General features: G+C 60.8%; 1 protein-coding gene across 1 annotated transcript; it reads left to right on the top strand.

Annotated features, from left to right (window-relative positions):
• The first annotated feature begins 4,077 nt into the window (after positions 1-4,077).
• Positions 4,078-16,547, top strand: GRK1 (G protein-coupled receptor kinase 1). The gene is made up of 7 exons (XM_047756390.1): positions 4,078-4,933; positions 6,123-6,250; positions 6,992-7,149; positions 7,845-7,928; positions 10,390-10,514; positions 12,159-12,360; positions 13,407-16,547. The coding sequence occupies exons 1-7, from the start codon at positions 4,235-4,237 to the stop codon at positions 13,703-13,705; spliced, it is 1,695 nt and encodes a 564-aa protein (XP_047612346.1). The 5' UTR covers positions 4,078-4,234; the 3' UTR covers positions 13,706-16,547.
• Positions 16,548-25,470: the final 8,923 nt, after the last annotated feature.

The raw sequence follows: 25,470 nt of genomic DNA on the forward strand, positions 1-25,470 counted from the left end.
GACTTCAAACTACTCCCTCACAGCTGACGCAGCAACCAAGTACTGAACCAACGTACTTGGTTGGGTATCACCAACTTGGGTGGGTATCACCCTGCCCGTATCCACGCTATCACCACCCATCAACACATGCCGCTGGTGTTCGTGGAGTACGCCGTTCAACCCCAGGAGAATACGCTTCCTTTTTAAGTATCCATGGAATGTGAACCATATCCTGGACCATAAAATAAAGCTCCACAGATTTAAAAGAGTTGAAATAATACAGATTGTGTTCTCCAACCGTGATAGAATCAAACTATCAATCGATAACAAAAAATACTAGGAAAATCTCCAAACATGTGAAAATTAAGCAACACACTTCTAAACAAGAGTGAAAAAGCAAACTCAAGGAGTTCCCTTGTGGCCCAGCAGGTTAAGTATCTGGTGTTGTCACTGCAGATGTTGGGTCGCTGCTCTGGCGCGGGTTTGATCCCTGGTCCAGGAACTTCCACGTGCCACGGATGCAGCCAAAAAAAAAAAAAAAAAAGAAAAAAAAAGAAAAAAAGATAGAAAGAAAGAAACTCAAGGTACATTAAAAAAATATATGGAACTGAATGAAGACAAGAAAAAATCCACATGTGGGGCACAACTAAATAAGTGTTAATAGGAAAATTTATCAAGAGCAACTATTAGAAAGAGGAAAAGTATCAAATTGATAATCTGAGTTTCCATGGCAAAAGCCTAGAAAAAGAAAAGGGGGGGAAGCAAGCAGAAATAAGAAATTAAAGAAAAAGCAGAAACTGATGAAATTGAAAACCGAAAAGCGAAGGAAACAGAGCTGATTCTTTGAAAAGATGGATAAAATTGACAAACCTATAGCAAGAGAGAAGACACAGATAACCAATATTAGAAATGAAATGAGATGTCACTACAAACATCAAAAAGATACTGTGAACACTGCATACCACTCTCTCTATAAACTTGACACCTTAGATGAAATAAACCGCTTTCCCAAACACAGAACTTGCCCACTTTTAAATAAAATTGAATAGCCCTGTAACAATGAAAGGAATTGAATTCATAATTTATTATGTTTTTCTTTTTGGCTGCACCCACAGCATGTGAAATTTTCGAGCCAGGGATTAAACCTGCACCACGGCAGCGACTCAAGCTGCTGCAGTGGCAATGCCAGATCCTTAACCCATTGCACCACAAGGAAACTCCTTGAATTCATACTCTCGCAATAAAGAAACTTCCAGGCCCTGAGGGTTTCACTGGAGAACCCTACCAAACATCTAATGAAGAAGTAACACAAATTATGCGCTGTCCATCTGGAAAATAGAAGAGAATATTTCCCGCCTGATTTTATGAGACTGGTAAACCCTTACACCAAAATCAGAGAAAGACTGGCTTGTACTGGATGTTTTGGTTAGTGGAACAAACAAGAAAAGAAAGAAAAGTCACATAGATCAGAAAGGAAGAAGTAAAATATCCCTATTTTCAAATGACAGGATTGTATATGTAGAAAATGCCAAAGACTCTATAAAAAATCTCCTAGAATAAGTGACTTCAGTAAGGTCATAGGATACAAATGTCCGAAAGCCAACTGTATTTCTGTAGACCAGCTGAACACGTGATACCAAAATTAAAACTGTAACACCATTTACAATTGCTCAAGACAGAAAGTCATATTCAGCAGCTCATGTTGCTCCTGCGGCACAACCCAAGATGATACACCGATGGCAGATACACACATGGAGAGATGTGCAGCATCGTTAACCCCCGGGGAAAGGCAATTTAAACCGCCGTGGGGTACCACCTAGCAGAAGAGCTAAAATAGAAAACGTTGGCTGAAAAACCGCATCACTCCTACCCTGCTGGGGGCGGGGAGGCAGGTGGTACAAAATGGTAGAGACATTTGGAAAAGAGTTTGCCAGTTTCTTCAAGCACTCATTGTGTAACCATACGACCCAGCAATTGCGGTCTTGGGTGTTAATCCCAGAGAAACTGAAGTTTATACCTGCGCAAATACAGTTAATGTCTGTAGCCGCTTTATTCATGAAAAAGCCCAACCGCCATCAACCTAGACGCCCTTCAGCAAGTGAAGGGTTAGACCAGCTGCTGCTCAGCGGAGAGACGGCAGGTCCACGCAAGGGCCTGCCTGGATGCCCGGAGGGCTGGTTGCCCTGAGCGAGCGGAGCCAATCCGCAAGGTCACGCACCACAGCGTTCCTGACATGACAGCGCTGGGAGATGGAGGGCAGACCCGTGGCCGCCGGGGCTCAGGAGGGTGTGGGACGGAGGTGGGTGGACCGTGGGGTGACGGGGAGGCCTGGGCGTGGCTGTGGCGGCGTCAGGGTCCATGCTGTGACCCTGAGCTACACTTCGGGAAGAGGCTGCTGTCGGGGGCTCGGGAGAGGGGTACCGGGGTCTCTGGGTTACTTGTAACTGCGCCCGAACCTGCAGTTCGTGTAGGTAAAAACTTTGTCTTAAAAAAGGGCCAAATGAATTTGGGAAGCAGTGCAGACTTGACCCCTCTTGGCCAAGTTCACTCTAAAATCTCGAAGTCCCATGGTAGGAACATGTTTAACTTTGTTTATCGGATGCTCCCCGCTTCGCCAGCGGCCTGGTCAGCAGCCACCCGATGGAAGCCGTCCTCCTCAGGCCCCGCCTCTGCTGCCTGGCTCACCAGCCTCACCCAGGCCACCTAAGCCCATCTTGACTTGGCAGGATCTCCAGGCGACTCCAGCCTGGGACCACAGGGAGCACTGGCTCAGAGCACGCTGAGAAACGCCTTAGAAGGTGCTCCAGCCCACAGCACACGGGGCCACTGTCCCATCTGAGCCCTGATGAGTTAAAGAAAAGGCAGGAAGGGGCTGAGGTGTCAGCCCACGGTGACCCGGACTCACCAAGTCGCCTGCTCAGTGGCAAGGTCTCATTCCCACCTCCCCAGCGGCTGCAGAGGGTCCCGCGTCTCCCACACCCACTGGCAGAACCTCCCTGCCCTCTGGACCCTCTTCTCCCACCCGGAGGTGATGGGCCGGCCGGTCGGCTGGCTTTGTCTGCTTGGGGCGTTCTTCACTCCCTTCCCTTCCTCCCTCTTTACGCTGTAGCCACACTGTCACATTCTTTTCCATGCCTGTGCTTTTCCATGCATGTCATGCTTTTCCATACCTACTGGGTACTAGAACAAGACGGACAAGGCTATGCCCAGGTGTGCCCCAGGTGTGCCTCAGGTGTATCCCGGGTAGGTCCCAGGTGAGTGTCAGTTTGTCCCAGGTGAGTCCCAGGTGTATCCCAGGTGTGCCCCACATGTCCCTCAGGTGTGCCCCAGGTGTGTCCCCGGTAGGCCCCAAGTGAGTCCCAGGTTTGCCCCAGCTGTGCCCCCGGGTGTGTTCCAGGTAGGTCCGAGGTAGGTCCCAGATGAGTCCCAGGCGTGTCCCTGGCCTCTTCATTCCCCTCTCACTCCAGCCTCCCTCTGCGTGGGACCTCAGCCTGGGTGCAGCCCAGGGTCTCCTGCTTCCCTGTCTTTTTCACCCAAACGCTTCTCTGGGCACTTCTGCTTCCGCCGCAAGGGGCGGCAAGAGGGGAGGGGGCTGCCGTGAGGCTGATCCTGCAGCAGGTGCTGGGGTTACCTTAGGTTGTCAGCGCCATCACTGTGACATGGTTGCTCTCAGGGTCAGGTCGGGACAGATGCAGGTCCTCACGTCCTGACCAGTCCCCTGGCCAGTGGTCTCACCTGTAGACACCCCCGGAAGCCTATTCCTAAATGGTTTTTCTCTCACTTGCTCTTTTTCTAAAGGCAAAAATGAGGCATAGTGGGGAAAACCACCAGCTGTCTTCATAAACTGAGGTTTCTCCTGGGACCCCTCCCTTGAGCTGGGGCTCCTGTCCCTGCGAGGAAATGGATGGATGGTTCATCCGCTCTGCTCGGGCCTCGGGGCGGACAGGCTGCTCCGGGCTTCCACGTGTCCTGTCTGGGCCTGGGGTGTGTCCTTCCCCGCGGGCAGGGCGGCCTGTCTAATCCGTCTGCGAGCGGCTTAGGGATTGTCTTTTTCTGGCACCTGCTCGCCGCCGTGCCTGCGCGTCCTCCACTGCCAGCTGGATTTAGCCTGAGCTGCGTCAGTGGGCTCCCCCGGGCTCCGGGCCTGCCCCGGCCCTCCTGTCCCAAGAGGGCAGGAACGGGCCAGAGGCCAAGGGCAGCCGGTCAGGCCGGCTCGGGGCGCGGGAGCCGGACGAGGAGGGAGGCCTGCGCTAGGATGGATTTCGGGTCCCTGGAGACGGTGGTGGCCAACTCTGCCTTCATTGCTGCCCGGGGCAGCTTCGACGGGAGTAGTGCCCTGTCCTCCCGGGACAAGAAGTACCTGGCCAAGCTCAGGCTGCCCCCGCTGTCCCAGTGCGAGGCCCTCCGGGACAGCCTGGACCTGGGCTTCGAGAGCGTGTGCTGCGAGCAGCCCATCGGCAAGCGGCTCTTCCAGCAGTTCCTGAGGGCCGACGGGCAGCACGTGCCGGCCCTGGAGCTCTGGAGGGACATTGAGGACTACGACACGGCCAACGACGACCTCCGACCACAGAAGGCCCAGGCCATCCGGGCCGACCACCTGGACCCCCGGGGCAAGCTCTTCTGCGGCTTCCTGGACGAGGGGACGGTGGCGCGGGCCAGGGAGGGGCCCTCGGGGCGTGAGGAGGGGCTCTTCCAGCCCCTCCTGCAGGCCACGCTGGTGCACCTGAGCCAGGCGCCCTTCCGGGAGTACCTGGACAGCCTGTACTTCCTGCGCTTCCTGCAGTGGAAGTGGCTGGAGGCCCAGCCCGTGGGTGAGGACTGGTTCCTGGACTTCAGGGTACTGGGCAGAGGTGGCTTTGGGGAGGTGTCCGCCTGCCAGATGAAGGCCACTGGCAAGATGTATGCGTGCAAAAAGCTGAACAAGAAGCGGCTGAAGAAGAGGAAGGGGTATCAGGTGTGCCGCCGCAGCGTTCTGGGCACGGGTGGGGTCCGGGGCGCCCTGGGTTGGCTGACCCTGGGTGGGGCTCGGTTCCCTGGGCCCCGTCATCGAGGGTCTGTACTGCGGCCGAGCGCCTGGGCCGGAGCGGTGGGCACAGGCCATGCTTGGCTGCCCAGCCTGTGACTCAGCCATCCAGCTGCCCTTAAGCACCAGCCTTGGCGGGGACGGGACAGGCGGCGTGCGGCCTTCCTCCCTGCAGAGCGGCCTCCGCGTTGCTGGTGTGGCTGACGTGCCACGTCTCTTCGTCCTTCTCGGTTCGTCACCAGCATCACGAAAGCCACTGTCCGGAGGCTGTGGGGCTGGTTCTCCAGCTTCTTCACTGACTTTCTGGAACTTCCCCTGGCTTGTGCCAAAGAGCTGGGGCTGGTGCGGGAGCCTCCACGGGGTCGGGCGGGCGGCACTGTGCTTCCAGGCCCCGAGGCGGGGTGAGGCGGCTGCTCTGCATCGTGCCCTCCACCGCGTCAGGCTCCATCCCCGCGGGGTCAGCCAGAGCTGCTTAATGTCCTGCAAGAGCCTGGGTTCCGTTCCCGCGGCCGTTCAGAGCGGCCTGTGCTGGGGGCAGATGGCGCCCCCGAGCACCCCAGGGCCCCTGCGTGAAGCATTTGCCCTCGCGGCCCCTCCCTGGCACTAAGCCTCCTCTGCCTGCCACGGGAGCCTCACTGAGATTTTACAGAGTGAGATGCACCGAGGGTCTCCCCACACAGCGACGGGAAGGCCTCGGCAGCTCCCGGGTCCTTCAGAAGGACCCTCCCTGCAGCACACGCTAAACACGTTAAACGGGCTCCCCGGGGTTTAAAGTGAATGCGGAGGGTGACCCGGTGTGAGGTGGCAGGGAGGGTGCTGGTCGTGGACCCTGGCTGGTCTCTGCCGTCCAGAGCCTGGGTGGGAGGAAGGGCTGGGACGTGGGCGGGAAGAGCCGGCGGGACCCTCACGGCGTTTGCAGGCTGGGCGGCCGAGCCCCGGCTGCAGGGTCGGGACACCCGAGTCCTCAGCCCGAGACGCGCCACTTGCCTGTGGAACCAGGCGTGGGGGGCGTGTGTCTGAGTTACTTGCGTCCGCAACCCCCTCGGCACGGATTTCACCGTGGCTCTTTCCGGTTGGCGCAAGCTCCCCACCTGACTCTGGGCGCGTCCCCGCTTCCCAGGGTGCCGCGGTGGAGAAGAAGGTCCTGGCGAAGGTGCACAGCAGGTTCATCGTGTCTCTGGCCTACGCCTTCGAAACCAAGACCGACCTCTGTCTGGTGATGACCATCATGAACGGAGGGGACCTAAGGTGAGAGCGCGGCTTCCCTCCACGCGGCGGCCGGGCCTCGGCGCCGCTCTGCCGGCCCCCACGCGACCGCCCTGCCCGCTGGGCTGCGCCGTCCGCCACCTGCGCCCCGCTCCAGGCAGTGTCACCCTGGTTAGCCGGCAGCGCGGCTTGCTGTGCCATACACGCGACACTGAGTAGATGCCCGTGACACTGCCTGCGCCCACGTGACCCCACACCCCACCACAGGGCACCAGCTGCGCTCACCCAAAACGCCACGTGACCCTGGGTGCCGCCGTCGGCTCGGGCGAGCAAGGCCGCCCCTCTCCTCTTTGGACTCCTGCTTTGCCTCCGCTCCGGCCGGTGGTGGTCTCGTTTAAAGAGCTGATTTGTCAGGCTTGGCTGCTCTGTAAAGGGAAGGAGGCCCAAGGCCGGCCCGGGAGCCGCACGTCTGGCGGAAGCTGCCGGGCTAACGCTCCCGCTTGGCGCCCCGGGCAGACCCCGCAGCCCGCCTTGGTCCCCCTCCGCCCCTGGCTCCTTTGGCCGGGGGCTCTGAAGTGATGGGAGGGGCTTGGGGTAGGGGTGGGTGGATGGGGTCGGGCTCAGCCGTGGGCTCCTCAGGCTGGATCTGGAGGCCAGAAGGACACACAATGAGAGAATCGGAGGCCTCGCTGTTCCCCCGAGATTTTACTTTCCATCAAACCTGTGGGCCCATGGCCCACGGTTGTGCCAGAGAAGCACGGACTCCACGTGGTCTGCCCACAGGTACCACATCTACAATGTGGACGAGGAGAACCCCGGCTTCCAGGAGCCACGCGCCGTCTTCTACGCGGCCCAGATCGTCAGCGGCCTGGAGCATCTGCATCGGCACAGCATCGTCTACCGCGACCTCAAGCCTGAGAACGTGCTCCTGGACGACGATGGTGAGGGGGCCTCCGTCGCGGCCTCCCCTCCGGGCTTTCCCTCTGGACCTCCCTACCCAGCCTCCCCTCCTGCCTCCCCTCACCCAGCTCACCTCTGTGCCTGACCTGCCATGGGCGAGGGAGGGGCCGGCTTTGATAAATGTCCTTATACTTTTAAATGGCACCGAGACCCTTTTCAAGTTTGTTTCTTGTCACTCAGCTACTTGGGGACAGAATGGCATTGCCCCAAATGGAGATTCTTGATGGGCTTGGGTGAAAGTTGGTGCGTGACCAGGTCTCGGGTTATAGGGACCTTCTGGGATGCGGACAGTGTGCGCGCTGCGAGTAAAGGGAGACTGTTTACGGCCAAGTGCTCACTCCGTGACTTTCCGCCTCCCGTGAGGGGTCAGCCCAGGACTCTCACCAGGAAATGAGCCTCAAGGCTGAGGTTCCCAGCAGCCCTGAGAACCTGTGAGAACACGCCGCTCTCCCCACAGGCCGTTGCTGCAGAGCCTGGGGAAGGGGGTGAGGCGTCTGGGGGCCACGCCCCGGATTCCAGGTGGCGCTGGGACCCCTGCTCTTCCTCCACAGGCCCCCTGGGTGCGTGTGCCTGGGCCTGCACACATGTATGCAGAGTCGGGCGTGGCTCTTGTGTCCGCAGGAGCCCCAGGCGCCTTGGTGCCGCGATGTGACCTTGGCCTGTGTTTGCTTCCCAGGCAATATCCGCATTTCTGACCTGGGGCTGGCCGTGGAGCTGAAGGACGGGCAGACCAAGACCAAGGGCTACGCGGGGACCCCCGGTGAGGGCCTGAGAGCAAGAGGGGTGGCGAGGGGGCCGGGGCAGGTGGCTCTGTGAGGGCTGGGGGCTGTAGGGAGGCTGCTCCTCGTCCCTCAGCCCTCAGAGTGAAGCCGGGGGACCGGCGGGGACAGCTGTGCTGTGAACTGGTGCCCACTGCAGGGGTGACCCTGGCCCCAACAGCCACTCCAGGTGTGACACGCGCCCCAGTGGTGGAGGCTCCATGGTGCCGGCTGTGGGCAGAGCCTGAGGGTCTGTGCTGCGTGGTGAGCAGAGCAGGGGCCATGGCTCGCCTCCCCCACAGGGGCTGGGCTATGATGGCTCCTGGGCCAGCAGAGCAGGGGGAGCTGGAGGGGGACCTGGCCCCACATGGTGGCCAAGGGTGGACATGGGGCTGGAGGTTGAGGCCTTACAGGAGGAGTGGCTGTCTTGTGCCGAGCGTGTGTGTTGTCTGTGTGCACGGTGAGTCTGTGTGTGTGTGTCCGTGTTCTCATGTGACTGTGCACGTGAGTCTGTGTGCGTGTGTGGGTCTGCATTCACATGTGACTGTACGTGTGTGTCTGTACGTGCGTGTCTGTGTTCACATGTGACTTGCGTGAGTCTGTGTGTGTGTGCACGTGTGCACAAGGAGTCCTGCTGCCCCCCTCACTAGCCACCGCAGGCAGAGTGCAGAGAAGAAGCCCGGGGGGCTCTCACTGCTCCACAGGCCACGTGGTGACGGGCAGGACCACCGCGGCGCACACAGTGCAGGCGGCAGGTGTCCCCTCCCTCCGCGTCTGGTGCCTGGGGCTCCCGCGGGATTTCTAGCAAACCAGCTTCTTCCTGCTTGTGGGGCTTTGAGGAGAAAGTGCTGCTGGGCCCTGGGGCCGTTTGGACGTCCTTTTGTCCAGATCCTCCCAGCCCTGTGCTTCGGGCCCCTTTGGGGCTGTGCTTGTCCCCACAGCGGGTCTGGCTCACCTGTGGCTTTATTTAGGGAAAGGTCCTGTCGAATTTTCTGGATCCTGGCCAGATCCATGAGGTTCCTGTCCCGGGGTGAGTGTGTGAGCGGGAAGGCCCCTCGCCTGTTCCTGGGAGAATATCTTCCTTTACCGGGGACCCAGCCCAGAGCGGGGTTGACCTCGGGCTGTTGCCACCCTGGCTGCACAAGGCCCTGCCGGCCACTAGGGGGCGCCCAGGCCTTGCAGTTCAGCTGCTCCCAACACTGACCTCGCGGTGGGGGGGTGGTCCGCACAGGGACTGAGCCTCCACCAGCCTCCGGTTAGGGTGTGAGCTAGAAGGGGGGGTGTCCAGCGGAGCCCTGGGGAGCCCGCTGTGCCCTGTTCCTGGGCCCCCACTCCCTTCAGCCCAGGTCCCTTGGAGCCGCAGCCGCTGCCAAGCTGGGACTGGCGGTGACAGGCGCTCAGCCAGCCCCAGGGTGGGGGCAGCGGAGACGGGTCCACCAGGAGGAGGAGCGGGTACCCAGGCCAAGGCAGGTCACTCCCTCATCGCTCACTCCTCCCTCCTTTCGCACAACAATTCACCGTCGCCACGTAAGACCCCGGGGAGAAAAGACGCGTCCTGTGGGACGGAGTGGGTGCAGCAGGCTGGAGGTGCCCCGGGCTCTTTGGGGCAGGGACGCTCTGCAGTGGGCTGGTGCTCCTGTCCCGATCCGTGAGAAGGTGTGGTGGGTCAGCCCGGCTGTCTCCAAGTCTGAGCCGCGGCACAGTCGGTAACTCAGTCCCCGAAGGAAGCTGTGTTCGGGCCCAGGAAGTTCTTTGCAGTTTGACTCCTGCCACCTCACTGGGAGACTGTCCTGTGGTCACCTCAGCCTGGCCCGTGTTCCCAGCCACTCCCTCTTGGGAGCACGTCCCGAACACAGTGAACACCGGAGGGCAGGGAGGGCTGGAGACAAAGGGACAGAATCACCTGTGCTTTGGGGGCGACAGCGTCTAAAACCAGCAGAGCCCAGAGCCGCCCAGGGGAGCGGCCCCGGTCCCAGAGGCTGGCCTGCCCACCCTTCCCTGCGTGGCCTTCCTTCTCTGGGCTGGCCTCTGAGGGGTGCTGAGGGGTCCCCTTCACCCTGCGGAGCCCGGCACGAGGCGCCCACCCGCAGTGTCGCGCGCTTGGGCCACGGGGCGTCTGGACGGTCCTTCAGAATGTTTGTCCTTTGTGCCCTTTCGGCGGCAATCTGCGCGCCAGCCTCTGACCACACCCCGCCATCCTGCAGGTCTGGAGACACTGGCTCCGTATGCGTGGGCACCAAAGTGGGGGTGAGGCCCCCCAGTGGAGAGGCCCCCCCCCGGGGGCAGTCCTGCCCAAGGGGACAGTGTCTGGTTGTTATGGGGAGGGGGTGCGCTTCCTCGTGTGTGGGTGAGGTCCTACCTGACACCCCCCAGGGCCCAGGCAGCCCTGCGTGTCCCGGAGCGTGGCGGCACGTGAGCGCCCGCGTGCGCTGGCCTCTGAGCCACACTGTGCTCCCGTCGCAGGGTTCATGGCCCCGGAGCTCCTGCGGGGGGAGGAGTACGGCTTCGCGGTGGATTACTTTGCCCTGGGGGTCACGCTGTATGAGATGATCGCGGCCAGAGGTCCCTTCCGAGCCCGCGGAGAGAAGGTAGGAGGTGGCCACCCGGTGCCCTGCAGCTGTCCTGGCACCAGCTCCACTGGTGGTGGGTCATAGAGCAGTGTCCCCAGCTGACCTGGTGACCCTCCTTGTTGGAGTCATAGAATAGGTGTCCCCCTAGGTGGCCCGGTGACCCTCCCTGTTGGGGAAGCACTAGGCTTATTGTGGTACGTCCTTCAGAAGGCAGGGGACACGGTAACCTCACGTGATGGGCCACCAAGGGCGTGGCAGGGGCAGAGGAGGCTGGATGCCCCACCCACCCCTTGGGCAGTGCTCAGCCCTGGGAAGATAGGGCGCTGCTCAACCCACTGGCCGCTTCTGTCAGCCTCTCCCCCTCCCTCCCTGCTCCAGCCCAGCAGCTTCCCTGGACGTTGGGGGGGAGGGGAGTGGGCACCAGGAGTGACCGTACTGGGGCCCTGCCTCCCCGTCCCCTGGCCCCAGACAGCTACCCCGCATCTTCCGGTGCCCTGCTCCAGCCCCTCAGGACCACGGACAAGTGACATTCAGAGGCCTCGTCACTGTTGCAATTGAAGGAGCCACTGGCCGCTTCCCTGGGGCCAGTGCTGGCTCGGCCCAGAGCAGATGGCTGTTCACGGGGCAGACGCGAGGGGGTGAGGAGGCCTGGTGGGAACCTTCCCCACGGCCCTCGGCCTGTCTGAAAATCATGGCCATCACTTTCTTCTGCCTGGACCCCGTGCCCCTGCCCAGCCCTCCTGCCTTTCCCAGGGACAGCTTGGGAGCAAATGGGGTCCCGGTCCCGAGAGCGGAGACCCCTCTGTGATTCACGTGTAGAGTCACCTCATACCTGTACCTCTGCCTCGAACTCCAGTGACAAGTCTCTGCCTCTCGGCAGCTCACAGAGCAAAATAACACCAAACACCAGCCTCTGGCGGAGGTAGAAGCTCTGCCTCTGAGCCCTCGTCCCTGAACCCCTGCTTTCTGGGCAGAACTGAGCATAAGGAGCTGTTATGACCAAGCGGCCCTTCTGTGGTCATCCATCCCGGGCTCTCTCCATCCGAGGTCCGTCCGTTTTGTGGTCTGTCCAGTCCACGGTCCATTGCAAGCTCTCCACTCATGGTCCATCCGTGGTTTCCTCCAGACGTGGTTCTTTGTATGTGGTCCCTCCATACGATGGGAGGGAGCCTCGGGTACACCCGTAACGTGCTTGGGCCTCGAACCTGTCGCCACGAATGAAAGAACCCAGCCCAGAAGAGTGACTGTGGGTGATTCCACTTCTGTGGAGTTTTAGGAAGTTTGGGAAGTTTTAGGAAGCTGTTTTAGGAAGCTGAGGAAATTTTAGGGCGTTTTGGGAAGGGCAAACCTGATGATGGGGGAGGAGAGCCTTGGGTCGAGGTGGGGCGGAGACTTTCCGGCGATGGTGGGAGCTCCCTGGCGATGGCGCCGCTGGAAATGGGTTTCGCGGGTTGTCAGCTATGCTCCAGGGAGCTGTTTTGAACTAGAGCGCCAGGGACCCCCACAGGTGTCTGCCCCTTGGCAGACAGACCTCTGCCAGCTCGGGCCTGGCAAGCTGGGGAGGGAATGGCTGTGGAGCGCAGGCTTTCACGCCCCTACTGGCCGTCCTGAACCCTCTGAACGCTCTCGCGGAGGGTGGCTGACCGCCGCGTCTGCGTGCAGGTGGAGAACAAGGAGCTGAAGCAGAGGGTCCTTGAGGAGGCGGTCACCTACTCTGACAAGTTCAGCCAGGCCAGCAAGGACTTCTGCGAGGCGCTGCTGCAGAAGGACCCCGAGCAGCGCCTGGGCTTCAGAGACGGCACCTGTGACGGCCTCCGTGCCAGCCCCCTCTTCAGGGACATGAACTGGCGGCAGCTGGAGGCCGGTACTGTCCCCGCACCTTGGGCGCGGGGGCTGGGGTCTGTCAGGTGACCCTCGCTGGCCACCCATCCCCTTGGCTGGAAGCTGAGCGTGAGGTCAGCAGGTTGGGTGGCCCGGGCTGTGTGCTCCCTGCAGTGTCCTCTGTCCCCACACTCCATTCCAACCTGCCCAGGATGGGCTCCCTGGGGGTGGGGGGCGCAGAGGCAACGAGCATTGACGGAGCGTGCGGATAACCCGCTGAGCCCCCTTTGAACTAAGATCTGAACCTGCGGTCAGGCGTTTCCTTTAAGGAGCCGCGGCCACGTTTGGGTGGGAGTTCTCAGGCGTCAGCTGGGGACACACGCTCACTCAGGCAGCGTTTGCTCTTAGGTCATGTGTAAGATAGCGTGTGAGTGTGTGTGTGCGTGTGTGTCTGTGAGAGAGAAGCGGGGACCCGCATGGCCCGGAGCCCACGGTCAGCAGGTGGGAGGCCCGCAGGAGCAGATACTTTCACGGGGAAGGGTCAGAATGGAGGCAGTCGCGGGGTGGGCAGGTGGGTGCCAGCGAGGGTGCCCTGAGCAGCCCAGGGCAGAGCGAGGGCAGGCAGCTCCTGGGGTCAGGAGTTGAGACCCTGGGAGCCTGAAGTTAGTCTTGAGGCCACTGCAAGGGTCCGGCCGGGCTGACCCTGCCCGGGGTGCATGTGAGGGGGGTCGGGGTGAGGGGTTCCAGGATTTTAGTACTAAGATTGAGGGGTGACCTCAGACCGGGAGGACGGCACTTGGGGGGGGGTTCTGCAGAGATGGTGGGTGCAGGGGTGGAGGGGTTGCAGAGATACAGGCTCAGGGGTCGGGCGGTTGCAGAGATGGTGAGAGCAGTGGCGCGGGGGGAGACAGTGTGGCCGGGACTGTGCTGACCACTGTGGCAGGGCTCCCGGGGAGGACGCAGAGGGGGATGCAGCCTCACCCAGAGCCCCATGGGGGCGTCGCTGTCTGCACCTCCGCCAGGACCCTGAGGCAAAGGGCTGCCTCCTCCTGCTGGTCGTGTGACACCGAGGCTTCCTTCTTGTCGCAGGGATGCTGGCCCCCCCCTTCATCCCGGACTCCAGGACCGTGTATGCAAAGAACATCCAGGACGTGGGTGTCTTTTCCACCGTCAGGGGTGTGGTCTTTGACAAAGGAGACACAGAATTCTTCCAGGAGTTTGCCACCGGCACGTGCCCCATCCCCTGGCAGGAGGAGATGATCGAGACGGGCATTTTCGGGGACCTGAACGTGTGGAGACCCGACGGGCAGATGCCCGATGACATGAAGGGGGTCTCCAAGCCGGAGGCAGCGCCCTCGTCCAAGTCGGGGCTGTGCCTGGTCTCCTAGACCAGAGGAAAAGCGGCGCCACAGCCGCCTCCCGAGCCAGCCGAGCGCCTCCTGCGTGGCCATCTGTGTGGCCATGGCCGTGACCGAGGCGCTCAGCACGGGCGGGGCAGTCCAGCCAGAGCGCACGTGCTGGGTCAGGAGCCCCCCACTGGCGAATAGCCCACTTCTTTTGCACCTTTTACCCAAAAAAGGACGCGGCAGTGGTTCCCGGGTGGGATCCATGACCACACACCGTTGTCCGTGGCTCTCGCGGGTGCGCAAGCTGGCAGCGGTTTGGGCAGGGGGCACGGAGGAAGGCTCGGTTGGGTCTTAACTGTAACTGCACCTTATCTGTAACTCCCAGGCCCTGCCTTCTCTCGGTTGGTTCAGAGGTTTGCAAACCCTGGCCTGTGAGCTCAGGGGCTCTGCTGAGAGGCCCATTTCCCTTAGTGCCCAGCTCCTGGCCCTGCCCTCTAGCCACCTGGTCATTGCCAGGGCCTGGCCAGTCACCACCTGCTCGCCCAGGACATTGCTGGGTCCTGAGTCTCCGATGGGGTCACCTCGCTGGCCAGGGCCGTGTGTCCAGAAGGAGGGAGGGCATGGGGTCTGGGGGTGAGGCTGACAATAGCGGCCCCGCCTCTTGGCTCCTCTTCTTCCTAAGAGCATCTCCAGCTGGTGACAACCGGGCCCAAGTCCACCCCCACTGGCAGGGCAGTCCCCCCAGCAGCTGCTGACCACCGGACTCTGCCTCTTGACCGCAAAGCCAGGCTGTTTCTGTCTGGACCTCTCCCGATCTCACCTCTGGGGCCAGCTCTGGGTCGGTCTTGCTTCGTGGGGTTTGCAGTCTGACGGTCAGGGCCAGCACCACCCCTGTCTCCCTCCAGCGACCACTCTAAGATTTAAAGCCCTAACCCGTGGAACGCGGACACACACAGCCCCAGGCACCACCCGGGCCTCCAGGTCTCACCGAGCGCCTTGGCGCTCTAACTTGGAGAACACAAGTGTGCAGCAGCTGTCTCTAGAGGCTGGTCACTCCACAGCTGGGATCGGGTGGCGATGGCCTGGGAATCTGAGACCCTCTTGAGGGCTCTGCAGGAGAGGAGCCTGGGGAAGATGTAGGTTCCGGGGGCTCATTTCCAGAAGAGGGGTCTCTGTCCTTTTAGGAAAGAACTTCTGAGTTCCTTGCAGCTCACGCTCAAGGAACGACAGTGGAGTCCCGCAGGTCCAGGAGGCCCTGCGGCCAGGACGTGCTGGCTGAGCGTGGGCCACGCGGCCGCCAGAGGGGCTGTGCCAGTTACCTGTCTGGAGGGGCTGATATGGGGTTCTGTGGGGGCGAAGTGACGGGGTCCCCAAGGGGATGACGTGACGGGGTCCCAAGGGGATGACGTGACGGGGTCCCAAGGGGATGAAGTGACAGGGTCCTGTGAGGGCAAAGAGACTGGGTCCCCAGGGGCTGAAGAGATGGGGTCCTCCATAACCCCAGCGTGAGCTGGGGTCACTTCCTCCTCCCAGCAGCAGCAGAGACTGCCTCCTGGGACTCAACACGGAGCATGGGAAGCCTTGCCCCATCCGGACTGTCACGCCACCTGCCCCCCCTGCAGCCAGGGGAGAGGAATGACCCTGAGGAGCTCGAGCTCTGAGCTGCTGCTCGGACACCTGGGACCAGCAGCCCTCCTGGTCTGGAGCTGCTGCAGGAGGCCGGCCCCCAGGTGTGGGGTCAGAGCTGTCAGGTGTAAGAGGCCAGCTCATTGGTGGGGACATTTACGGTGTGCCTCTGGGCCCCTTTCCTGGTGAATAAGCCTGCAGGATAGCCTCTCTTCTGTGTGCTGCAGTCATAGAATGTTCTGGAAGGGTCTTGTAGAACCACCAGGTGCTTTTGGCCTGTGACCTGCAACTGCCACCTGAACATCTGGGAGGCCCGAGATGCGGACCCGTGGGCTGAGGGAGGCTGGGCCTCTGGCCCCACTAATTGCTGTGCCGCCCCAGCGCTGGCTCTGTATCCTGGGATGGGACACATTGATTGGTCCTGGCTGAACATCCAGCTCACGACGTTCAGTGAAGGACCATTGCTGGTTTCCAAGCCTGCTTAATGCGCTCTGGGTCCTCATGGCTGTGAACATAGGATTTAAAGCTCAGTGGAGGGGCGGTCTGGCCCCTGCCGCCCGGGCCCCCGGTGCAGAGGCGTAGCCCCTGCTGGGGAACAAGCGCCCCTGTGGGGACCCTCTGCCTTCATCTCATGCTTGGACAGCCGGCGAGACAGGGCATTGGGCACGGCTGAATTGCAGATAAACAAAGAGCTTTTTGTGAGTGTCCTAAATTTTCCGTGGGACCCACACTAAAAGATCATTCAATGTTTTGGGCTAAATCTGCCACACCTGCTACAGACGATACACTTACTTACGGGTTCGCGGCGATTCCGTCAGCTAGCGGGTCTGTTGGAGTGTAATCACAACCTACGTGTGACATCGGCTTTCTCGTCGCCCGCTCCCGCTCGGGAGACCCCCCCCGGGACACTCAAGCCGAGCAGTTACACACAGGCAGCAAAAGTCCTGTAGTCACTTGACTTTTATTTTCAAATCTTTAAAACTTAAATGAGCACATGGAAAACAATGAACCGGTCAGCACCCACACGGCGAGAGCAGGGCTGCCCCCGCAGCTCCAAGAGCCAGGACGCCGCAGGGGTCCCGGCGGCCCGGCCCGCATCGGCCACCGTGGCCGCAGCGGCTGGCCTCGCAGACTAGCTCCGGGCCCCGAGGTGGTGATGACGGTGACTCCAGGCGCTTCGCGCCTCTTTCCCCGCCGGGCCGGAGGGACATCCCCACGCGCCTCCAGTCTCGGCCTCTGGGGCCTGGGGCGAGGCGGGGCGGGGGAGGCGCGGGGCGGGGCAGCTCCGCGTGGCCGGGTGGGGCTCACGGTGACTCCCGGTGGCGGGCTTTCTTTGTGGGTCTTCCAGGCCCTGGGCTGTGCGCCGCCTCGGGTGCAGCCCCCTGCTCGGGCACCCTCTGAGGGGTCTCGCTGTCCAGCAGTGAACAATAGTCCTCACTTTAGCTGTTCCCCGGCCCCCTGGGTAGGGGACACGCCATCCGGCTCGGAGGACAGGGCCGCCCTCGGCCCCCAGTGCGGCAGCTCGCCTGTCTCTGCCGTGAGTGGCCTGCGATCGGCATTTGCCCTCCAGGCACGTCTTGCCCTGGGTGGCCGCTCCCCCCCAATGAGGCCTAGAGCCCAAGCTGGGGGGCCCTCCACTGGGGCCCTGCACCCTGCCCTTTCATCCTCTGTGTGCACAAGCCTCGGGGTCCCTGCAGGGCACTGGGCCGGGCACTCAGGCCTCCGTGGGAGCCGAGGAGACTGCCCGTTCCTCCACCTCGGTGGCGACTCAGACAACCACTGTGGTCAGAAGGTCCCCCCCCCCCCCCGCCCCCCGCCCCAGACACGTTTCGTTATTGACCCGGAGAATCTGCAGACGCCTCGCCACCACTTTTTGTTTGTAACAAACAAAAAATGCAATTTCCATCAAAGTAGAAAAGGGTGAAAATAAAAGTTTAAAAATAGGAACGGTCTTTCTAGATTGTGATACAGTCCTGGTGCACGCTGTCCCTCAAAATCACACACACAATTGTGCAGATGCACAGGATACACACACGTCACACAGGCACGCATATATACACGCACACACATACACGTGCACACACATGCCTGCACACATGCACACATATGCACAAGCAACACAGATACACATACACACCTGTACATGACACACACGTGCACACACATACAGTGTACACATACAACACGTGTGCAGCACACATGAACTGCACACACACTTATGCACATGCATACACACACACACCTGTGCACAACACACATACACATGAACGCATGCATGAATGTATACGGCACACACATGAACACACACACACACTCACTCTGTCCCCAGCTCTCACCAGGTCCCCACAGTGTCCCCACGCCCTGTCTGCCCCCTTCCGGTGGGTCTCACGTGGCTTTGTCCGGCTGCTCCTGTCTTTATGCATCAATCCCTTTTCTTCCGAAGCTGCGCCACACTTGTTTGAGTGGAGCTGTGGCCCAGGGTGGGCCGGAGGGGGGGGGGCAGAGCCACCTTGAAGGGCAGCCACACGGGGTTTCTGAGGCGATTCATATGAAAGGGCTGATTCTGAAAAGCGCAATAACCAACAAACCGAGGTTCTGTCAGATGCCGCCGAGAGAGGTGCCTCTGGTGCGCTCGCCCGCCCGCCACTGGAGGTCCCACGAGATGCTGCTCAGCCCTGGTTGTGCACGAGCAAGGCCTCTGTGGACTTCAGGGGGTAGGGCTTGAGTTAGGGCCGCTTGGCGTGGGTGGGGGCCCCAGGGGCAGGTCAGGGGTGCAGCGGATATTGGGGCCCTGTACACACGGGCTTTGGCCTTTGTTCCTGCAATCTCCCCCGACAGTGACACTTCTTCTGGGCCCTGGAGCCCTCCCCGCCCCGAGCAGCTCAGCACAGACAGGCCTACCCGCTGTCTGGGGCCCAGAGCTCTGGTCGCCTGCTAACTCTAACGCACGACACACTTTCTTGGGGTGTGGATACGGTGCTCGAGCACCTGGCCACCTTGGATTTGCTGCAGCTAAACCCTGGACACTGTGGGAGTGAATGGAAGGCTCTGCAGGTGGAGGGAAGGCAGAGACCGGGGCTGGGGCACAGCTCAGAGTCAGGAGACCACAAGGAGGGCCTGCCCCCCACAGGCCATGCTGGGTTCTGGGCCTCCACCCTCAGCTGTGACAAGGCCCCGTGCCCCCGCTGGGGGGTCCCCCCACCCCGTGGAAATGCAATGACCCCTGCACCCCAAAGAGGAACCCCTCCCCATCAGCAGAGGTCACCTGCAGTAGCAGGTGGTGCCCACACGTGGGCGCTGTGTCACGGTAATGCTCCAGGGGGGCCGGGTCTGTCGTGTGACACCCCCAAATGTCGGGAACAGAAGCTCGCTGTCAACCAAGAACCAGGAAAGCGGTCAGCAGTCCCACATGGTGACATGGCCAGTGGATTCATCGGAGGGGCTTCAAGGCAGCTTCACAAGCGGCCTCGGGGGATTACCCAGTGCTTGAAGGAAGTAGGGACGAAAAATCTCAGCAAAAGAGAGACAGGCTGTCTGGGAAGCCCTGCAGGACACGCCTCCAACCCTCTCCCAAAGTCCGTGCTGTCCCCTCTTGGTGGCAGCTGGGTCAGTGCCAGGCAGCGCATGTTCTCAAGGGCTGAACCAGAAGGCACAGGCCCAGGACTACTCGTTACTCCTTTACTGAGTTTTATTGTATTCTCATAGCTGGCTGGGTTTTTCCTTGTGTGCAGTCTTCATAGATTTGCTAAATATAATAACCCAACACGAGCTCGGCGAAGGCTGAGGTCACCTCCTCTCATTCACGGTGGCGCCCAGCCCCTCTCGTGTGTTCTGACACACAAGGGGGCCCCGACTGCGAACCACACGCATATGTCACAGGCATTTTACCAGCCAAGAGAAGGACAGCTGGAGAGGAAAACCTCAATTTGAAAACATGGGATTAAAAATAAATGAGACAGGTTCTCAGGTTTACCCAGACAATTTCAAATGAAGGGAAGATTTGAGTTTGTAAAAACCACGCCTCAATCCCTCAGTGACAGTAGGTGATGCTTTTCCAGGCTCAGCCTCCTATGTCCGAGATCTTATCAAGGCCCAGGCCTCTGGGGGCTAGGACAGGTGGTGTCTGGGCCTGGGGGACCCTGTCCCAGCTCCTTGCCCGGCGCTGGGGACCCCGCAAGTGGGAGCGGCTGCCTCTCCTCGGCACATCAGAACTTGACCAGGGCCGTGGGCACAGAGGCCTGTCCTGCGGGGGGCTTGGCTCCTCTCTCAAGGGCAACGTCCTGTGTGTCACAGGTGACAGTGGACTGGCTGTGGTTGCAAATCCAAAGCCAGGGAGCACCCTCCTTCTGGGGAGTCAGGGGTGGGTTTCCTGCTTCCCACAGGGAATGAGCACCTTGAAAGGTGAGCTGGGGCCATGGCCGAGGGACCAGAGGTCACGGCCGAAGGACACAAGATCATGGTTACAAGGCTACCAGCAAAGCCCCCAGGGTGTTTGCAATTTAAACCGTTTGCATCCCTGGAAATATCTCCGTCTCTCTGGTCTGGCCCTGCTGCCTCGACCGGGCAGCCCCCGCGTCTCTGGGGCCTCCGGGCTGCATTATTCATCCCTGGCTCAGCACAGGCCTATTGGGTTACAGGCAGGCGGGGTTTGCTGCCGTCAGCTGAGACCAGACTCTCACGATGCCCGAGAAGGCCTCACCTGCAAGGGGCCGAGGGACGGTGGGTCTGGACCCAGCCAGGCCTGGGGCATGAAGGGGCTTCCTGACAGGTTCTGACCGATTCCTGACTGATTCCTGACCGATTCCCGGCTCTTTGAATCGCTCTCTTTTTAGCGCTGGTCCTGGTTGCAGAGCCTGCTGAGCTCTGTCTGCTCCTGTAGGTGGAGGCGACAGGCCTGCCTCCTGCCCCCTGGATGGGTGGGGAGGCGGGTGGGGAGGTCCCCATGGGAGAGGGCTGTGTCCGGCAGGCCCCCCGGGTGGGCGCAGGTGCTGAAAGGTGTGTGTGTGGGGGGGCACGCCTGTTCTGTCTTCTTGTCTACAAGTTTTCCCTGAAGACCTGCCATGAGCTAGACACAGTTCCAAGCGGGCGACACAAGGGGGAGAATGCCTCCATGAATTCAGGTCCATGTCAGGGCGAAGTGCCCGGGTCGCCCTGCCCCCCACTCCCCCGCACCCCGCTTTCATCCCAAAGGGGCAGAGCGTTTGGTTCTGGGGCCTCCTGGTTCCCTGGGCCTCCCGACCTCAGGGGCTGGCAGGTCACGCAGGCCTCCTGCTGGCACAGAGTCCCCAGGTGGACCCTTCCGTCCCTAGAGGCCTGACGGTTTTGAAGTCACCCTGGTCTCAGTTTAAGAAGCTGACTTTGAAATTCCTCTTCCTCTCCCTGTTTAAGCCTCCAAACACTCCCCTGGGGGGAGGGAGCCTGTGGCGGGCCGGCGGGCGGGCGGGAGGCAGAAATCTGGAGGCTCCCAAAGCCCGTGGCCAGGTACCTGAGGTCGGGACGCTGGGCGGACGGACCTGGAGGCCTGCGCCGCCACAGCCCGGCTCCCACCCTCTGGCAGGCAGACCGCTGGGCTTGGCAGTGAGGACCGATGGCCAGGTGTGCCCCCACCTCCACCATGGTGACAGAGCGCTGCCCAGACGGGGCAGGGGGCTGGCCAGGTGCGTGCGGGGCCCATGAGGGGGTGCGGGCCCTGGGGAAAGTTAGCTGCTCTTCCCTCGTCTGCGGCCAAGCCAGCCCTCCCATCAGCTCCTCCCCGCTGGACAGGCCTCCAGGGACGGTTGGGGGTCACCGGCCCTCCTGCTGGGCAGAGTCCTCCCCAGGCATAAGGAGGACGCTGGGCGACCCCACCGTCTGGAGTCTTCGGACTTCTCGGTGACTTCTTGCCTGCCCCACAGCCAGCCTTGCAGCCGGGCCTCTGGGACGGGCACACTCCGCGCCCTCGCAGGCCCAAAGCACCCCCCCCCTCCGCTGGAACCCTGCGGCCTCCTCTCCTCTTTTCTTCCCTCTTCGCCCCTCCCTCCCCCTCAGCATCCTCTGAGGCTCCCAGCTCTGCAACCTCGGATGCTGGTCCCTCCTCCAGAGGCTCTGGTTTGAGGGGCTTGGGCCCCAGGGGGTTCCCGTGTGCTGCTCTGATGTTGGGGGTCCCTGTTCCTTCTCTAGGGCAGCAGCTGCTCTCCAAGTGCTACTGTCACCTTCTGCGTTATGACGTAATAGTGTGTTTTAGTTCTCCTACTTCTCACTTTTAAAGTTCTTAAAAGCGAAGTCTGTATGACTCATCTTTTCGACTCTCCTAGCATCTTGCCCACAGAGGAATCAATCGGTGTTTGCTGACTGCATGAAGGAAAGATGAACCTAATTCGCTGTAGTCAGGGAAATACATGCCTTCCTATTTGGAAGATGTAATTATGCCCTGAAATTGGAGTGACCTGGGCCATGTCTTGCTTCTGCCATTGACCAGCTCCTTGACCTCAGAAAAATTATTTAAAATGCTTGGTGCCTCAGTTTCCTCATCTGTGAAATGGGTAGACTGTTGTAAGGATTAAATAAGGCAGATGTGGGCAGCAGTGATCACAGGGCAAGGTGTGTGGTGGGGGCACCTCCAGTGTCAGCCTTGTCCCCACCTCCACCTGCCCACCCCGTCTGAGGGGTGAATCCGGTGACAGCCTCTGAGGGGCTGCGGCTCTTTCTGGGGGGAGTGGGGAACCTGGGTTCAGGTGAGGGCAGTGGAGGTAGGGGCCGCGGGACAATTCAGACCTTTTACACGGAGCAGGAAGGTCAGCATGCATTGATTACAACTACCCTCTTCACGTGCTTGTAATGGGTCCAGACCCTCCGACTGGCCTCAGACCAGCCGAAGACAGATTAACTTATCTCCTCCTAATTGCTTTTGTAAGAGCTGCATTAGATTAGGTTTTAAAAATACCCGATCCCAGACTCTCACTCCCTGCAGAGCTGGGCTGGATGCCAGCGTCCTCAGCAGTGCGGGGCCCAGGGGCGGTCGGTACTGTTGGCCTCAGAACCAGCACCCCACACCCGCGGCTGAGCTGCTGGGGCTCGGGGCGGGGGGGCCCTCTAGGGTGGGTCCATCCCGCAGTGCGCTCCCAGGCTCTGAAGGAGCCCTGCTCTGCTCTGCTCTGCTCTGCATGGGATGGGCCGCCTGGCGCCTTGGTTTCATTTGGGCCGGGGCGAGCCGGAGGGGGGCCGTGTCATAAAAAGGTGGGCACGGGAACTCCGGTGGGGCTCAGGATCCCTGCCACGTAGCTTGAGCGTCCCGAAGCCCACCCAGCCCCAGCTGGCATCTATGATGTTTTGTGAATGTCAACATTTCTTTGTGAACTAACACATTCCCTTGGTCCATCGGAAAAGGCTCCCATTTCTGGCAGCGCACCCTCCCTAAGGTTATTCCCAGCGAACCTTTGGAACCACATGCAGACCAAGCCTGTCTGGTTGCTCCCAGGGCCGGGTGAGCCTCTGAGCCTGGGTGAGGCGGCCCAGCTGGCAGGGCTGAGCGTGGACAGGGCACTCAGACACCGCACACCGAGTGCTGTGGTTGGCAGAGCCAGGCCTGGTTTTTAAGCAACCAACCAGGTCAGGCTTGTCACTGTCAGGAAACGTTATAAATTACACTTCAATCCAGACGAATGATCTGAATTGAAGCGTAATTCCTCCATGACCCCTGCTCACTTCTGGACTTGCTCCTACACGCCCCTGGGTGAGGCTCAGTGCGGAAGGGGTCTCCCGGGAGTTGGCCGAGGCTGAGTTTGTAGGGCGCCGCCTGACCGCGGTTGGTCACGATTGGTCCTTGGTCCACGATTTCTGGAATCGCCTCTGTTTGCCCCCCAGCCCCCCGCCCTGCAGAAGTCAGATTATGTACCCACGCAGCATGGGCGGCACCTCCAAGGAGAACAGGCTTGAGAGAGACGTGGCTCCCAAGGGGGGCCCTGGGGAAGGGGTGCAGGCGGCAGGAGGGTGAGGGCGTGGGGCCGGCAGGTGCAGCCTCCCTCTGGTAAATGAGGGCACACATCCCGCTTTCTGCTCCTCAATCACCTTCGGCTCACGACACTTTTGTGTCACGGGGCACACATTGGGGTGATGTGGTCCAGTTTCCTTCAGCCTTTCTTGGTGAGGCTGGGCTGGGGGAGAGGCAGCTGCCCACAGCCGTTCTCAGCGGGAAGTTCTGGTTTAGAGCCCGAGGCCCACAGCTGCCACTTGTCCTCTGGTTCAAACACCACATTTATTCTTGGACAGCTCTGGGGCCAGAGTCCAGAGTCGGGCTCACTAAGGTCAAGCTGTCTGGGGAGAGGCCGCTTCCTGCTTCTTCTGGCTCCGGCCACTGCCTGAATCTTGCACTCAGGTCACACTGCACCCCCAGCAGCCTGTCCGGCCTCTGTCTCTGCCCCCTGCCCCCCTCCTGAGGGCCCCCAGGTAATTCAGGCTCATTGCCCACCTCCAGGTCCTGACGCTGCAGGAGCCGATGCAGGTCCCAGGTCCCAAGAACTGGGTTTGCCAGTGTGTGTGGGCTGGACATCAGCCTGCTAAACAGCCCGTTCCTAAGGGCCGGGACCCCATATGCCACGCACATGTGTGTACACACACGTGTGCTCCACATGCACACGCTTGCATGTGCAGCCTGAGTGAGTCTGCCAGGCGGCCGAGCTCCATGCGCTGGAGTCTGCAGGTGTGGGGGGCAGGAGCAGGGGCTCCAGGGAGGACTTCTCTTCTGGCTACGGGAGGGGCATCCCTTTCTATATTTCCAGTAAATCATGTTTCTAAAAAACTACTGTTTTTGCTGTTACAAATGAATATTGCAGAATATTTAGCAAAGTCAAATGATCAACTATCTCACCCTGTTTTGCTCCTCGGCACCCCCGGATGTCCCGGTATTCTCCTGGCAGAGTTTTCACAGCGACTCCTGTTCCCTCCCACTGGGACTCTCGTGGGCACCTCATGGGCTCCCCGCCTTGTCCCTTGTCACTGTGGCCCAGGGAGACCAAGCCGGCTCAAGAGCTGCAGCATGTCTGATGCCCTCAGAGGCCACTGACGGCCACTCACCTTCGTCCCCCGAGTGGCCTGCAGCCAGAGGGACTGCGGCGTCTGTCGATTCCTGCCCAGCGGCGTCCTCCTCTTCCCCTTGATGGTGCTTCTCTGCAGAGCGGACTCGGTGACAGGCTTGGCCGCCCACGGAGGGCGCTGTGGCTCCCCCTGGCGCCTGTGCTCCCCTGGCTTTCCTGGGATCTGGCCCCCACGTGGTGCGGAGTCAAGCCTTCCTTGCCAAATGCAACTTCACAGGTGAAACAAGTCTGCTACGTAGGCCACAGCGCTGTGGGCCAACGGGACGCACAGCCACGGCACTGGGATTCCCTTTAAGGGCCTAAGTCTGCCTCTACGATCCTAGGACTTCCACCTTCCTCCCAAACCGGAGGGTCCCTCCTGGATTCTGATCAGCACTCGCAGGAGCCCCGGGGCCTCGCCCGTCAGAGCCACACCTGGCCTGTCTCCCATTTCCTGGAGCTCCCGTCCTGCCCCCTGGGGTCGGGCAGGAGGGCTCGCCGTCACCCAGCACCCAGCTCATGTGTCTGCGTCTGTCTGGGGCCTCCTGATGACACAGGCCACGGCGGGACCCCTCCCGCTGGTGCGCAAGGCCAGTCTGATGGGCACAGGACCCTCGGACATGACCGTCCCCGGGTCTGCTTTCGAAGCAGAGCTGGGCGTCCCAAGGGCCCCCGGGCCGTGCTCGCACCCTGCGCCTGCCAGTAGCCACGCAGGGCCTGGGTAGGAGGGCCACTCCCGGTCTTGGGAGCCGGACGCATTTCCTTCCCCACATTTGCTGAAAGCCTCAATGTCACACTGCCACCGAAATTTGGGACAAGGGAGAGGATGAAACCAGGGCACCACGGCATCTGTGGGTGACCGGGAGGAAGACTGGGCCTGAGGGAAGGCGTCCAGCGTCTCAGGAGGGAGGGCAGGCGTGGCCTGGTCCGAGTTCTGAATCAGCTATAATTCCAATGGGCCCTTTCACGTTCCCTGCGCCGAGCAGAGCTGTTTTTCTCCTCAAAACGTTGCTCCTGAGTCCAGCTGCAGTCAGACAGACAGTGAGACTCCTCCAGAGGAGGCCGGGAGGGGGCTGGGGCCCCAGGGACAGGCCTTCTCCCCTCCTTTTTTCCCCTTTCTTAATTTATTTT

The sequence above is a fragment of the Phacochoerus africanus genome, chromosome 13 (assembly GCF_016906955.1).
Source record: "Phacochoerus africanus isolate WHEZ1 chromosome 13, ROS_Pafr_v1, whole genome shotgun sequence".
NCBI lineage: Eukaryota > Metazoa > Chordata > Mammalia > Artiodactyla > Suidae > Phacochoerus > Phacochoerus africanus.